General features: G+C 55.8%; 1 protein-coding gene across 8 annotated transcripts; it reads left to right on the top strand.

Annotated features, from left to right (window-relative positions):
- Nucleotides 1-1,523: 1,523 nt before the first annotated feature.
- Rnf44 (ring finger protein 44) lies at nt 1,524-16,347 on the top strand. Of its 8 annotated transcripts, none has more exons than XM_027409854.2 (11): nt 1,524-1,547; nt 10,672-10,822; nt 10,988-11,177; nt 11,736-11,903; nt 12,357-12,530; nt 12,621-12,782; nt 12,871-12,992; nt 13,227-13,314; nt 13,395-13,516; nt 13,590-13,689; nt 13,817-13,879. In XM_027409854.2, the coding sequence occupies exons 2-11, from the start codon at nt 10,716-10,718 to the stop codon at nt 13,877-13,879; spliced, it is 1,296 nt and encodes a 431-aa protein (XP_027265655.1). In that variant the 5' UTR covers nt 1,524-1,547; nt 10,672-10,715. The 8 variants fall into 8 exon arrangements, with proteins under 8 accessions (XP_027265655.1, XP_027265652.1, XP_027265654.1 ...); XM_027409851.2 differs by lacking the exon at nt 1,524-1,547 and adding an exon at nt 1,579-1,727; XM_027409853.2 differs by lacking the exon at nt 1,524-1,547 and adding an exon at nt 5,929-6,942.
- The last annotated feature ends 27 nt before the right edge of the window (nt 16,348-16,374 follow it).

The raw sequence follows: 16,374 nt of genomic DNA, 5'->3' as shown, positions 1-16,374 counted from the left end.
CGGGCTGGGATGATCCATGTCCAATGTCAGTTTCAGGGACTGGGAAGTAGAAAGTGGGGTTAAGAGTCAACGATGACCAGGTCCTAAGGCCTTCCTGAAAGTTACCTCCTAGGTTCTCAGGTCCTCCCCCAAGGCCTGGCCTGTGAACTGCACATAAGGATGGGCTCCAATTCATGGAAATGTCGTAGGGACTAATCTTGTAATGTCTGAGAGCACCAAACACAAAGTCACAGAGCAGTGTTCTTCACACGGCTAACGAGGATACACCTAGGTCATTCGTAGCCACCGCGTTAGCGTTTGCTTTGAAAAACAAAATCACTGGGCATCACGGAGCACACCTTTAATCCCAGCACTGAGGAGGAGGCACAGGTAGACGGGTATCTGTGAGTTCGAGGTCAACCTGGTCTACCCTGCGAGCTCCAGGACAGAGAAGACCCTGTCTCAAAACAAAACAAAATCAGAAAAGCTTCCCGTGGTCTCTGTTCTGTTGCACCCTCTGTGCCCAGAAACTGGTCAAGGTTGAAATCTAGGGGCAGCTTGTCCCTAGATTTGAAAGACTTGAAAGACTGTAGCCTTTCGTCCTCTCAGCACTGCCTCAGGGATGACCCCTAGAGCCACGGCTGACAGAGGCTCCTTGGTGGAATGTGTGCAGGCCTCCATGCCCCATCCTCCTAGATCGTAGCCCTTTGCAGGTACAAAGTTCCTTCGGTGCCTGTGGAGTTGAGGATACCAGACCAGGAACACGTCACCCCCAGAATCAGCTTTCCAACCCACTCCTGGCCTCAGACCCCGGGAACGCCCAGGGAACACATTCCCCTTAAACAGCTCTTGTCAGGAGGAAGCCAACAAAGGAGGCTTTAAAGGCCCAGCTAACCCGGAGGGCAACGGACTGCACAAAGCAGCCAACCAAGTCTGACCGGGCGACCCCTAGGGCCAGGGCGGCAAGAACTACAACTTCCGGCATGCTCTGCCGCATGGCCCGTTGGGAGTTGTAGTCCTCACCGACCCGCTTCCCGAGTGGCTAAAAAAATGGCCCGGGCAGGATCTACCGCGTCCTGTCGTATCTGGCGTCTGTGTTCTGTGAAGTGTCCTTAAAAGACCACAGCGTCCTATTTAACTTGTTTTACAGAAGAGGAAATAGAGGCCGCTCTCATGCCGGGACACAAAGGCACCGAGCGCGAGGCGCTTCTCCCGCACTTCTCCCCCCACATCCGCGATGGTGCGGTCCGACAGGCCCATTGTGCGCAGGGGGAGCCGACGTTCAGCTCGGGCTTTTCGCCCGCGCAGAGGGGGCGTGTCCAGATTCCTCGGTCCCGTCCTCCCCCGCTCCGCGTTGGTGAGGCCCGACCAGCCCTTTGCGCACACCAAGCGGGGAGTTCACCAAGGGGGCGTGTCCGGACGCCCCGCCCAGGTCCTCCCCCTAGCCGCGATGGTATGGGCCGACGAGCCCATCGCCTGCAGTGAGGCGGGGGTGACATTCAGATCGCGGCGAGCCCAGGAAAGAAGCGTTTTCAGGAGCTCCATCCCTATTCCCCCTGTCCGCGATGGTACGGCCCGACAAGCCCATCGAGAGCTCTAGGGAGGGGGAGGCGACGAGCAGGGTCCACTGCGGGCGCAGGGGGAGGGCCGCGGCCGGCGGCTTCCGAGCCGCAGCCTGAGCGGGACCGGGCTTCTCCGGGAGCAACGCGCCGCCGCCTAGTGGGGGTGGAGCCCAGCCGTGGTCCCAGGTAACGCCCGGGCGCGGGCCGCTGTGGACGCGGCGGGAGGTGCGGGCGCTTCGGTGAGGCCGCGCCGGCCCCAATCGTCGCTGCGGCCGATCCGCTCGGTCCCAGTGCTGGGGCGCCCGGTTGGACGAGTTTCTGCGAGCTCTACGCTCGGCTGGTGGGGCTCCAGCGAGGATCCTGTGTCCTGTGGCCCCGTATGGGTCCCTAACATTTCACCCTTTGGCAGCCAGAGTGGCTGGAGGTCCAGGAAACAGCGCTGACCCGGGGCCATCACTGCATCTGTGGTGCCCGAAACCCCAGGGGTCGAGAGTCGGTTTGCATTTGCCCAGTCGCAAGGCGATTCCTGTCTGCGCCCCCCTAGGCTTGAGTGAAGCTGGGGCCAGAGAGGAAAGGAATGGGGGCGGGGGCGACGTAAAATTGAGGAAGTGGGGTATTGGTCCTTACAGGCACTGCACTCCTGTAGCCCCGAGTTTTCCTCTCAGTGGTGTAATGCTCTCCTATCCGACTGCAGACCGAGCGGTGAGGTGCGTGCCGTGTAGGGAGGGGTGAATGAGTACAAAGCCCCCCAGCATACAGCCAGGGTTCACCATCCCACTGCACACACACACACACACACACACACACACACACACACACACACAGACACACACACAGACACCGGTGGCATACCCATTAAGACCCACCTAGGGAGGTAAGGACAAGTCCCCTCTTCCAGTGTTAACCTCTGGACAGACAGCCTCAGGGAAGTTAGGGAAGCCCTCAAGGTCACAGAGCCCCTGAGAGCCAGAGCAGCCTGCATGCAACCATCAGTGTGTCCTGTCTTAGTTATGTTCCGTAGGTGAACAGGGCCTCAGCAGTGCCGTCACTGGCCCCGTTTTATGGATGAAGACAGCTCACCCAGTGTCTCTGAGCTGGACCAGAGTGCTGCTGTCATGAGCACCAAACCCAGAGCACATCTGCACGGAGCCACTCTCTGCTCCCTGCCCATCTGCACAAATGATCGGTTATTTGGAGAGGCAAGGCTTGGGGTTCACCCTTGTCCAAAGCAGAGAGGATGTAGAGTAGGGCCTGCCCACTCTCCCTGGTACAGTAGGCTCTGGGCTCTAGTCTGAGGCTTGGTGGTATTTTGAGAGGTCTGAGTCCCAAGGGGGCTGAAGTGTGCCGTGTGTCCCAAGGTCCCAATTGCATGTTTCCTTAGTTTTGGGAAGGTTGTTGTGTCCTGCCTCTACAGAGGAAGATTTGAGGGGCCAAGGAAGAAAAGGATGGAATACTTCCTCACTCAAGAGGAGGGAGGCAGCCAGTCTTCAGGCTCTCACAGTAGGTGGGAACCCTGGCTGGCACCTTCTTCCTGCTTCAGCTCACTAGTGTCCTCTCATGTGCAGAAGAGGCCTGAGGAGGAGGGTGGAATGTCGCAGCAAGGGCTTTGCCCTTGAACCCTGCTGCGATGTCCAGCTCTTATCTGCTACCTCAAGCCACCTGCTGGGCCCTGAGCCTCTCAGTGGTCTTCTTTTGCCCCGGGAACATCTGTGCTTTTGATCATTTCGAAGTCTCAGGGATGTGTAAGGACCATCTTTCACCTCAGTTGCCTCTTCTGTGAAGTGGGGCAAACACTGGCATTCGTCTCTTAGGGTGAGCCACTGAGGACTGTGTACAGAGCCGCTTAGCGCTTGCTGGAGCTGAGGCAGCTTCCTGCAAAGCACTGGGCCACCCTTCTGGGCTCTGTGGTGAGGGCAGTTACTTCCTGTCTCTGAGAGTAAACAGCACCTGACTACTAGGGTAGGCTGTCATAAGGGGCACACAATAGGTGTGAGGGCCACACCCCACAGGGGATGAGCTGTGATGACAGGGAGGTGCACAGAGGGCCACACTGGGATCCCAAAGCACAGGATTCTGAAGAACAGTCCAGATTGCTGGCTTCTGGTGAAAATTGAGGAAACTTGGTAAAACTCTCCTCCCTTCTGTCCATACAGTTTTGCTTGTGACCAGGAAAGATCTTCAGGTTTGGAGGTGGTTTGGGCATCTTCTGTTCTGGGGAGGGTGTGACTGTGGGCCTCCAGGGCCAGGCCCAGACTGAGGAGATCCATGAGGGGCCTGTATGGGGAAAGGTGGGAAAGGGATTGCCTGGCCAAGTAGGGACCACCCATAGTATTTTTGGGCATTTGTGGCCCAGTGGGAGCCAGGTCCCAGATGAGTCTGGACCCTGCAGAATTGAGATGGAGATAGCCCCACCCGCAGCGTGAGCATGGTTCTGTTGGGTCTGGGAAGCCAGAACAAACCTAACAGGCTAGGAAAGGCACAAGGGAGCTGTCTGGCTGTGTCTAGAGCTTGACAGAGAATCTGCCAGACGTGGGTAGGGGATGTTGAAGACACATTAGGCAGAGAACGTGATACATGGGCCAGACTTGGGTTTAAAAGCCCTTAACTGGATTGTGAGTTAGGGTGTGTGTATGTGTGCTCGTGTGCGCAGTTTCATAAGTGCACATGTGAGCTGGTGTGTGAAGGCATGAGTTCAACCCAGGATGTCATTCCTTAGTCACTGTCCATCCTTTCAAAAGACAGTCTTTGGAGCGAACCAACTAGTCTTGGCTGGCTGGCTGGCCAGCAAGCCCCAGGCATCCACCTGTCTCCATGTTCTTTTTATATGTGTTGTGGGGATTGAACTCAGGTTCTCAAACTTGTCAGGCAAGCATTATCTCTGTCTTTGGAGGTTGGTTTTCTGAGGGAAGAAAGCTGTAATGTCTGCTTGGGCAAGTCACCTCATTCTGTGGCCCTCACACCCTCAGCCATACATCGAGGCAGGGTCGGCCCTGTGCCGCCATATCCCTTGTAAAGGCTGGGTTTCAGTGCCCTTAAAATGAGGAAGGCCTTCAGCCAGGATCGGATTATTGAATGAGACAGTAACTATGACAGGGCTTTGTCAGCTCAGCCCTCTGTAAGAGGAGGTGGAAGTGGGGCGTTGAAAAGCAGGGAAGAATTGATTTATAGAAAAGAAAAGGTAACTTCAACAGAAGGGGGCCAGGCACAGCTGGCCAGAAGGAACACCATCATGGTGCAGGAAGGGATTAAAAACGGTTTAGCCCAAAAGATTGATAGGGTGAAGTTACTAAGTGCACCTCCAAGGCCAGTGTATACTTGGTGGCAGTAAGAAGCCACTGCTGACTCCTTAGAAGCAGCAGGCAGGAGTACAGTGTAAGTATCTTTGAACATGGGAAGGATTTTCTAGTTGCTTGTGACTGATGAAGGAAGAATGGATCAGGAACAAAGAGCATCATTGTACTGTCCACACCTGAGTCCCCACACATTTGTAGACAGTGGCTTCCAAGTCACACCTGTGCCACTGCATCACTAACTTGATCGCCTGTTGCTTAGAGATCTGCAAATTGCCCCCAGGTGCCACCTTGTCATCTGGTTGCTAACTGTACACCCACAGTGCAATTGGTTGGTCTAAAGGACATTCTGAGCCAAAGATTGTTCCCCGTGTCCTTCTGGATCCTTTCTATTGGCTGCTTTTCCTACAGGAATTAAAGTTTTAATGCTTGAAAATTGGGCTTATAAAGGACTAGAGAGGTAGCTGAGCAGTTAAGAGCACTTGCTGCTCTTCCAGAGGACCAGGGTTCAATTCCCAGCACCCACATCAGTTGACTCACAACTGTCTGTAACTCCAGTTCCAAGAGGTCCAAGACCTCTCCTGGACTCTACAGGCAGTGCCTGCATAGGGTGCATAGACATACACTCACATACAAATAAAATCCTTTAAAAATAGACCCAAGACCCCCCCCCCAAAAAAAAGCCAAGCAGTGGTGGCACATGGCTTGAATCCCAGCACTCAGGAGGCAGAGTCAGGAGGATCTCTGAGTTCAAAGCCAGCCTGGTCTACAGAGTGAGCCAGGGATGTTACACAGAGAGACCTTATCTCAAACCTGCCCCCCCCCCAAATGACCTAAGATATATTTTATGGTTTTCAGCAAATTTTTCAGTAAGTTGTACTGAAATTTGTATTTTGAGACAGGATTTCTCTGTGTAGCCCTAGCTGTCCTGGGACTCAATCCGTAGACCAGGCTGGCCTCTAACTGCCTCTGCCTTCCAAGTGCTGGGAGTAAAGGCATGCACCACCACCGATTTGGCTCTGTCTAGAATCTTTTAAAGCAAATATACAGTTACAAAAATTTGAAAACCTAAACCAGGATTAGCAGTGTATGCCTGTAATTCCAGCACTTGGGAGGTAGAGGCGAGAGGGTCAGGAATTTGAGGGTAGGTTGAGATATAAGAGACTGTCTAAAAACTAAGTAAATACAAAGAAAATTAAAATTGCCCTCCCGAACAGGTACACCCCGATAATTCCTGTATCCTTTCAGAAATACTATATGCAGATACAATATCCAGTTGAAATGATAATACTGTTATATCTTACTCAGCAAGTTGGTTTCATTTTTTAAATACTTTGAGGTTATGGGATATATCCAATGTACAGAGTGTACTGGAGCCTGTATGCGGCGGCCACATAGAGTTAACCAGTGTTGCCGTTTTGTGCTGACATCTTGCTCTGGGCCGGTGGGCCTTGGAGTCCAGTTACTCCCGGCCATCCTAGTAGGCAGGAGCGCTTTAGGTCATTCTGGTGTTGTGCAGACACCGAGGCCCACTGTGTTTGCTTGGGAGGCTCAGCTTCTGCCTGGATCGGCCTCTCGGTTCTCTGTGGCTCGCTCTCTCGCTCGCTCGCCCCGGCTGTTCATTGGGTGTGTGAAGACAAGGTCTTGGTAGCCGCGGCTGGCCTGGAGGCGGCCCTGGTGCCTTACTTCCTCGACTCCCAGGTGTCGGAAGCGTTGGGAAACCAAAGCGCAGAAACTTCCTGGGCTTGGCGGAGCCAGCTCTTCCCACAGCCCCCCCCCCCGCCGGGCGCGCTGGGGGCGGGGCGGAGAAATGTTTCTGTGACGTCAGCATGCGCAGGGCCAATCCCCCTGCCCCGGAGACGTTAGGTCGTTTGCATGGGTCGCCAGTCATTGGCCTGTGGGGCCGTCTGGGCTGTCGCAGCTTTTTAAAGGCGCCGCGTAACGGAACCGAGAGCAGGAGAGACCGGGGCGCGGCGGGCGGGCTATGAGGTCATCGCCGGCCTGCGGGGTTTGAACGGGGTAGTGACGTCACCTCCGGGAAGCGTGCCGGCCGGGCCGAGGGCGGTCCTCTCATCTCGGCTACGCGTCCGTCAAGGCCGCGGCCCCAGAAGGTAACCGTGACGCGTCCGTGCGCGCCGAGGCCCCGCACTCGGGCCGCCCGGTCCCCCGCCGCGGCCCGGCTGAGGGGGCTCTGAAGTAGGAGGTGGGGGCGAGCAGCCTTTTTTAACCTGGCTTTCAAGATGGCGGCCCGTTAGTCACGTGCCGCCCGCAGAAGGCGATTGGCCGGCGCGGCGTGGAGGGGCGGGCCCGGCGGGCGGGGCGGGCCGGCGGCGGGGCGGGCCCGGAGGGGGCGGGGCGGAGCCCGCGGGGCGGGGCGGGCGGGTGCCGGCTCCCCCGGCCGCTGTTTGCCGGAGCGTCCCGGCGCGCCCCCGCGAGCTGCCTCCCGCGCTGCGCGTCCCCGCCGCTGCGAATGTTGTGAATCAAACGTGGGGCTGGTTCCATCCGGCCGCCGCGGACAGTTCTTAAAGGGCCAGCCCGCCGGATCGCACAGCTGCGTCCTGCGCCGCCCTCCGCTCGGGTCCCGGCCGGCCGGGGAGGCGGAAGACCGCAGAGCAGGCTCGGGAAGGAGTCAGCGCCCCGGCATCCGCACCCCGACCGCCCCGCGAACAAAGGAGCCCGCGTGTTGTCGGGCGGCTGCCGGTGAGTCGGGCCCGGCCCCCGTCTTCGGACCCGCACCCCGGAACCGCGGGTCCCTCGGGGACTCGCTGTGGTTTGCCGGCTCCGTGGGCGTCGATCGTGGGCTGCCGGGGTGGGGGCGACGGCCGTGAGGCCCCCGGGCCTGGGGCCGCCTAGGCTCGGCCGGGCCAGCCCCGTGCGGAGCTGGGCGCCGCGGCGGAGGGAAGGAGCCACCCCCTCCCCCTGCAGCCGCCACTTCCTTTGTTGTTGCTTTTGTCTCACGCCGAGCACATGGTCCCGGATCCTCGGTTCTTAAAGCCACAGCGCTCTAGCCCTTGCGCTGCGGCCCGGCCTCGTCCCTCGGTGTTCCTCCGAGTGCGGCACCACGGAGTCAGAGGGGTCAGCGGGGGCCCTCCTGGGACAGGTGTGCGAGCTTGGGCCCTGTCCCCAGGGAGGGGTGGCTTTGGAAGACTGCTGGAACCCCACTGCCTGCGTCTGGCCTGCTTAAAGAAGGAGCCTGATCCTGGGGACTTTGTTTTCCTCCCCCACGAATGTGAACACCTGGTTTCTGGTATCTGGCTTTTTAGGGGCGCCCTGAGGAGATTTCAATCCCGGTTTTAATTTGTTGCAACTGAGGCATAGCGAAAACTAAAGGAGTTCTTTAACCAAGGTCACCCAGGGAGCCTACACTGGCCAACGTGCGGTGGTCCCACCGTCAACTGCCTCTGCTGACTTAACTGCGAGTTGGGAAGCTCCCGTTTAGACGGGAGTTGGACGAGCAAGTAGGGAGGGGGGAGGTTGTTTTCCCGCCTAAGCTTGCTCTCGGTCTTGGAGTCTAACTTTGCTGGTCTTCAAGAAGAGAACGAACGTCTCTTTTTGCAAACAGACTCCACGCCAGGGTCAGATGTGTGCTTGGGACACTGTACCTGCCTGACAGGGTTGTGGACTCTTGGGGGCAGGATCGGACTTAGGGGAGAGAGTACAGTGAAGAGGTGTGGTAAAGTAGTGTTGCTGGTTGACCTTGATTGTGTCTCGAGCTCGTGTCCAGCACAGCTACTCATTGGTAGTAAAAAGAGATTCAGCGTGTCCTCTAGAAGGAGTATGTGGTTTTTCCTCTGACCGCTGTCATCATGAGAGGATGGGACTTGGGGAGTGTGGGTGTAGGGCACCAGCCAGGACCAATTAATTCCCTTCCCCGTGGTCTAGAGCAACTCCTTGGGGCTTCAGTAACTGAAATGGGCGTGTCCCCTCTTGACCACTTTTGTTCCTGGTAAGTTACAGAATCATCTTTCCCTGCCGGGGTACACAGCTAGGACAGCATGCCTCTAGTCCTTCAGCACCTAGGGTAGGGACCTTGTGTCTGTCAGGATTGAAGTGCAGGATATCTTACTTTCCAGTAACGATGTTCACCCTTCAGCTGCCATTCCCTTTAAGGATTGAGTCTTCTGTTAACTTTTGAGTGGCCCTTGCTGGTTCGCTGGGAGATCATTCTTAGGGTGTTCCCATTTTTACAGTGGAGGAGTCTGTTGTTCAGGGTCCAGAGGCCATGGGCCTAAGACCCACCCTGGCAAGAAGTTGGGGGTGTTGTTGGGGTGGTGCTGTGGCTGTCAGCACCATCCCTCACTGATTCCCCTGTCTCTTGGTTTGGGGTGGGCCAGGATTCCTGTTGCACGTATTTGAGGGGTGGGTTACTCCTGGCGCTTGTGTGGGACTGGCGTGGAGTCGGGAAGTGAGGAGCTATGTGTCTGAGCATCTGCATTTGGCCCCAGCCAGGGTTCACAAAGCCAGTCATCAACGATGGCCAGGTGCAGAGAGAAGACCGGTTTTCTGACTGAGGAGGACAAGTGTCCCCTCCCTTTTTAGCCTCAGTTAGAGACTAAGATTTGTGGGGAGTAATTTATAATCTCCCAATCTTGACTCACTGGCAACACCCTGTCATCATTACCAGACTGTGTGCTTTTATACACCTCCATGATGGGCTTTATTCAGAGAATCCCTCCCCTGCTGAGTGCCAGAACAGAAGTGAATTCCAGCTGTGGCTTTGGCCAGGTACCCTTGGATAATGTGGAGAAGGCACTCTCCTGTTGAGACTTGGAGAATTGGGACCCAAACTTGGAGAGTCCTGGGTAAAGGAAATGGTTCTTCTGATGTTCACTGGAATGACTGAGGTGCTTAAATGGCCTTACTGCTTTGCTCTGTCAGCAGGTAGCAACATTTGGAACTGGACATTAGATTTGCATAGGTTTGTTGGTTGAGAAAGAGTGGAAAGGCCACCTTGTGGCAGTGATGGCAGGGGGCTGGCTGAGTGTGATAGTGTCTCGGGGCCTCATGGGGTTCACAGTGTCCCTTGCCAAGGCTTCCTCCTGACTCAAGTTCGGAGTGAAAGCCTAGGTTGGAGCCCCGGCCCTGGCCCGTTCCCACTCGTCTTTCTCAGATTCATCCTTTTCAAAAGGCTCTGCTTCCCACATTGGGTCCCAGAGCAAGGACATGGCTGCTGCCAGGCCCAGCATGCTGCCAGTGACAGGTTTCTTTCCTGGGCCCCCTGAAGCCTTGAGGTGGCCTTCACTGTCAGCAGCAAGGTGTAGAGACAGGCTTGAAGTTGCCCTATTTCCTAGTTTCAACACGTATATGGGACCTAAGGCACGGAGCCTCTTCTGCGGAGCCTGCTAAGAGCTTTCCTTAATTAATGGGTGGTATCACAGCTGAGTGTGCACCAGGGTGAAGGGCTAAGGAGAGAGGATGGTGTCTGACCTTAGAACAAAAGTTTCCAAGGGTGGGAATTCAGGGAATGGCTCAGACAATCTTACCTAGCACTTGAGAGTGAGTCCAGGCCTCTTTGGAGTTCCTCTTCAACAAGCCACATTAAAAGAGAACCTGGAGCTCCCAAGAGCCCCATCTGCCTGGAGGCCAAGATGTAGCCCCAGGCTTAAGGGAGCTTCCTCCAGCTTGAGCCTCTTTGCAGCCAGCTGGCCCAGAAGCGTACCGGTGCTTTCTCTGAATTTACCCATGTTCTGAGATTTGATCCAGCTAAGTCTAGCCTGTCAACATTGGACCCCAGGCTCCAGAGGAGGACCTGTCCAGGTTTTATCAGTCTTACCATTCCTAACTGTACAAGCAACTGGATCTTTCTATCACTCTGATGTCATCCTCTGCTTGCTTCCTAGGGTTGTGAGCCCCGGCCCAGCTCCTCTGCCTCCCTGCCTCCCTGATGAGACCATGGGCTCTGGCGGTGACTAAGTGGCCACCCTCTGCCCCTGTGGGTCACTGGCGATTCTCTACAAGATCTAGCAGCAGTCCAGGCCAGCTCTGGGGAAGGTAGGAGGAAGTCTCCATCCCTAGTTCAAGGGCAGCCATCTTGGCTTGGATTGGGGGCAAAGGGCCCCAGGCCCCAGAGCTATCTTGGCTTCCTAGTGTGGGTTATGACCCTGGCTTCCCTCCCTGCATTATAAATGAGTGTTGGGGCTCCTCTGTGTGGTACAGCCTTGGCCACGAGGGGCCCCTGGCCAGCCCACCTGCCCGGGATGAGCACTTCCCCTCCCAGCAGCTGCTGCCCCGACCGCCACACCTCTCTGTAGAGGAGCACCGAGCCTCAGCTCCTGCCGGCAGGAGCCCACGAATGCTGCACCCAGTTGCCCAGCAGAGCCCGTTCATGGTTGATCTCCACGAACAGGTAGGTAGGACAACTCTTAACCCACCCCCACCCCAGCTTCTATCAAGTAGTCTAAGAAGCAAAGCTGATTCTCTCTTGCATGTTAGTCCCGTGATGGGGGGGGGGGGGATGACACCAGGTCCCAGAGAGGGAGGGTCTTCCCTGGGATGCCTATTATAAAGGATTCATTAGGACATGAGTTCTGCCCAACAGGACTCTTGTTTTCTGTTTTTTGAGACACAGCTTCTCTGTAGCTTTAGAGCCTATTTTTGGAACTTGCTCTGTAGATCAGGCTGGCCTTGAACTCACAAAGATCCTCCTGCCTCTGCCTCTCCCTCCTCTCCCTCCCCAGTGCTGGGATTAAGGATGTGCACAACCACCGCCTTGCTACCAACAGGACTTTATGTTTTGAGACCCGGTCTCACTATGTAACCCTGGCTAGCATGAAACTCCCTATGTAGACCAGGCTGGCCTCATGTCCCAGAGATTGGACTGCCTCTTCTGCCTCCTGTGTGCTGGAATTAAAGACATGCACCACATTGCCTGGCCTCCTACAGTTCCCTGGTGCTCTCTCCACAGGTGCACCAGGGGCCTGTCCCTCTGTCCTACACAGTCACCACCGTGACCACCCAAGGGTTCCCCTTGCCTGCCAGCCAACCCATCCCTGGCTGCAGCACCCAGCAGCTCCCGGCATGCTCTGTGATGTTCAGTGGGCAGCACTACCCCCTCTGCTGCCTCCCACCTCCGGTGAGTGAGTGCTTTCTCCCCCTGCCCGTCCCAGCAGGTGTGATCATGGGCACCCTTAGCAGCTGAGCAAAGTGCCCGTGCCCGTGCAGGCTGACAGTATACTGACTTAGCCTGCTAGCCATGACCCTTCTCGGCAAAGGACACGTGTGTGTGTGTGTGTGTGTGTGTGTGTGTGTGTGTGTGTGTGTGTGTGTGTGTGTGTGTGCGCGCGTGTGCGCTCCCACAGAGGTATGAGGCAGTTTAGAGGTCAGGGGTTATTCTGTGCATTGGCAGCCGCACTGCAGTGGAGGCTGTGGTGTGGCACCCTGTGTTGGCGGCCTAGGACAAGGGAGGGACTTGCAGAGCTGCCGTAGCTCCTGGCTCTGTGTGTACAGTAAGAGCCTTCATCTGTGTGGTGTGCCCTGGCCTCCATAGCACAGCACACAAGCCCAGCTCTGTGCCGTCTCTCTGCAGCTGATCCAGGCATGCACCATGCAGCAGCTTCCTGTGCCCTATCACACCTACCCCCACCTCCTCTCCAGTGACCACTACCTTCTTCACCCCCCGCCGCCGGCCCCGCCACCCCAGCCCACCCACATGGCACCACTTGGGCAGTTTGTGTCACTGCAGAGCCAGCACCCACGAATGGTGAGTTTGGGGAGCTGAGGGGGAGGGCAGAGCAGGGAAGGCCAGGACTTTGTGGTGAGCAGCTGGCTGACCCATCCCTTCCTCTTCCAGTCCCTGCAGCGGCTGGATAACGATATGGACCTTCGAGGGGACCAGCACCCCTTAGGTAGCTTCACTTACTCCACCTCTGCCACTGGCCCAGCCTTGTCACCCTCGATGCCCCTTCATTACCTGCCCCATGATCCGCTGCACCAGGAGCTGTCCTTTGGTGTGGTAAGTGCCACCCCTGTCCCCGTAGCAAGCCTAGGGCAGCCGGCAGACAGGCCTGCCCATTGACCCACCACACCTGCTGTGTTTGCAGCCCTACTCCCACATGATGCCAAGAAGACTGAGCACACAAAGATACCGTCTACAACAGCCGCTGCCGCCGGCCCCGCCACCGCCCCCTCCATCTTATTACCCAAGCTTCCTCCCCTACTTCCTGTAAGTGCCAGCGTAACTTCCTTAGAGCCGTTGGGCCTTGTTTTCTAGGGACCGCCCCAGCTCTGGTAGCCCACACCACACACAGCAGTTGTCCCTGCCTTTCTTCTGGTGTGCTTGAACAAACACCAGGGGCCTGATTTGAAACTGCAGAGCTCTGTGCTGTTTGCATGCAGGGGTGGAGGGTGGGCGCTCTGTCCAGCCTCCCCCTGCTGACCCGCACTCTGGCTCCTCCAGTTCAATGCTGCCAATGTCTCCGACGACCATGGGCCCCACCATCAGCCTGGGTCTGGATGTGGATGACGTGGAGATGGAGAACTATGAGGTCTGTGATGCCTGTGATGGGAGGTGGAGACGGGAGGCCGCCAGCTCTAGGTGCTGCTGACCTCCCTTGCCTGGCTCTAGGCCCTCCTGAACCTGGCTGAGCGGCTGGGAGATGCCAAGCCCCGAGGCCTCACCAAAGCAGACATAGAGCAGCTGCCGTCGTACCGCTTTAACCCTGACAGCCATCAGTCTGAGCAGACTCTGTGAGTGTTGCACCGAGACCCCTGGGAGGGTACTCAGCTGTCGGTGTGGGCGTGACACTGTGTTCCTCTTCAGGTGTGTGGTCTGCTTCAGTGACTTTGAGGTGCGGCAGCTGCTCCGAGTCCTCCCCTGCAACCACGAGTTCCATGCCAAGTGTGTTGACAAGTGGTTGAAGGTAAGGTGGCCTAAACCAACTCCCGGGAAGCCCCAGTGCACAGGTATGGGGAGTCTATCCAAGTCAAATAGGTGGGAGCAGGGAGGTCAGGTAAGAGTGAGGTCTGATATGTGGCTGTTCCTCCCAGGCCAACCGGACCTGTCCCATTTGCCGAGCCGATGCCTCCGAGGTGCCCAGGGAGGCTGAGTGAGGCTCCGCAGCCACCCTGCCCAAAGCTCTGGAAACGGGTGGGGGGAGGCAGGGAGTGGCCCAGGGAGAACTGTAAGGGTGGGGCCCAGGCCTGTCTCAGCATTCCCACCTGCAACTCCAGAGCTGGTGCCAGGGTCAGCCCTGGAGAAGCCCCTGCAATAAGCCCCTGCGTTTGCCAAGCTCCAAAGACTCCTTCCCCAAACTGCCTGCCTGCCCGGCCGCCCGCCCGCCCGCCCGCCATGGAGCTGCCTGAGTGTCCCCAACTCAGTGTGCCTCTTAGTTTGTCCTTGGGCCCTTCTTCCTGCTGGCTCTGGGAGGCAGGAGTCCATCCCCACGTGTGGTGGCTGGTGTGGTTCCCGCCCCAAAATGGGCAAAGGAGTAGCCACCCTGGGTCAGCTGGTCTCCTGCACTGAAGTGAAGTGTTCCCTGCACAGGTGGTACTGCCAGGTCTGTGGGCAGAAAGCCTAAGTCCCAGGTCTGAGTCCTGTTCGACTCCAGACAGACTTAGGCCGTCGGCTCTGCCTTCACTGCTGTGCAGATGGGTCTGACTCCCCAGGACCCTCACCCCCAGGTACAGCATTCCAGCTCACCCCCAGGCTGGAGGGCATCCCTGCCAGGCTCTTTGAGAAAATGGGATGGGGGCTCCAAGCTGGACACACATTCTGCAGGAGTCAAGCCACGATCTGGGCATGTCCTTTTGTTCCTGGTGGCTGCCCCTCCACCAGCTACGACGTCAGACCCACGCTCCATCTTCTCCCCCTGTCGTTTTGCATGAATGTGAGGAACAGCAGTTTTTGTTTATTCATTTGGCCCAGAATTGCGTGCAGGGGGTGTGGATATTTAGAGGTGTTTAGTGGGGTTTTTTGGTTTGTTTGTTTTTTGGGTTTTGGTTTTGTTTTGTTTTTTGTTTTTTCTGGGGTTTTTTGTTTTTTTTTTTTTTTTTTGTTTTGGGGTTTTGTTTTGTTTTGTTCCCCCTTCTTTTTTGGTTTAATAGGAGTGGGGTGAGGGCATTAGGGACCAACCAGGACCAAATGCCCAGGGGGCAGAGAAGGGTCAGGTTGTGCCGCACCAGGCCTCCATATGAGTGTGCGGCTGGGACTGCACTGGGCGGCTGGGAGTCACAGGGCAGATTGGGGGTCTGTGCTCAGCTGATAACTGCCATGCACTGTACTGCACATGTCCCTAGAGCCTACCGGGACCGTTTGCTTTTCAGGGACTTTCCTCCAGCCAGGGGCTGTCTCCCACCTGCCTGGTTGAGTCTCCTCCTAGGAATCCCCTGAGGACAGAGATCAGGGAGGGTGTGAACCTCCACCTGGGGGCCCCTCCCAGCCTGATCCCTGCCCTCCAAGGTCTGGAGGAGGCTGAGTTCCCTACCCTCCTTTCAGGTCCTACTCCTTTCCTTTCCCCATCTGGGGTTGCTGCCCAGTGAACGAACCGCGTGTGGGGCCGGCACATCCTAGCAGGCAGCCATAGGCGCCTGCTGCCTCAGGGATGCTCCAACCACCCTCGTTCCCCTGCAGCAGCCCTGGCTCCCTGCCTCCCACCCCAGCCTGCCAGGAGGCCCATCGGCCTGGTCCCACCCCACAAGAACCCAAAGTCTTACTGTATATAACTCCAGGTGATGTTTCTATATTTATAGCAGTGTTGAAAATCCACGTGTTTTACACAGAGAACCACCTTAATCCAACCCTGGTCCCTTCCTCACCCCAACAAAAGGTTTTCAAGCCCTTGTGGTTCCTGGGGCAACAAAATTGGCTCATGGATTGTGTTGGCTGCAGTGACAATTCCAACAAGCAGCTATGGGGGAATATACCTTTTTCTTTTTTTTTTTTTTTTTTTTTTTTTTTTTTAAATCATTTAAGAAAGATTTATCAAAAAATTACTTGGGGTGTTTGTGATTTGCCGACCTTGCTGTAGATGCCATGTCACCAATGATTTCCTGTGGTGGGGGCTCGGCATTGTTTACTCTTTATTTACCAACTTCTGGCCTAGGCATGACAGTGGGCACCTCCCCCAGCATTGCTGGGCCCAGCGCCTGTGTTCTGTTAGAAAGGTTTTTATATATATATACACACATATATATATATAATTACACACACATATATATATATATATAAACACATGTGATTTGGGGGCCCTGTTCCTTGCACATCTTACAGTTACCTCATTTTTCCCATGTATGTATTTGAGAAAATGCTAATATATAGAGAAAATGGTTCTTAAAGCTTAAATGTGTGGTTTTTTCCATCCCGTTGGACTCACATTGGTTTGTAGCATTTAACATAACTAGTATGTTGTATTATATATGTGTATACGGATTGAAATTTTTAACAGATTTGTACTTTTTTTAAAATGAAAGTTGCTAGTTCTGCTTGACCAAGTAGTGCAATCATTATTTTTTTTAATATTGTTGCTGATTTCAGAGGGATATTCACTAATAAATGTATGATGTATACAAGTGCTGCCCAAGCTGCCTCTGGTGTTTGTGTGTTCTTC

Source organism: Cricetulus griseus, chromosome 3, assembly GCF_003668045.3.
Source record: "Cricetulus griseus strain 17A/GY chromosome 3, alternate assembly CriGri-PICRH-1.0, whole genome shotgun sequence".
Lineage (NCBI taxonomy): Eukaryota > Metazoa > Chordata > Mammalia > Rodentia > Cricetidae > Cricetulus > Cricetulus griseus.
Note: the sequence above shows the minus strand (reverse complement) of the source record. Positions and strands in the feature narration are given on the sequence as shown.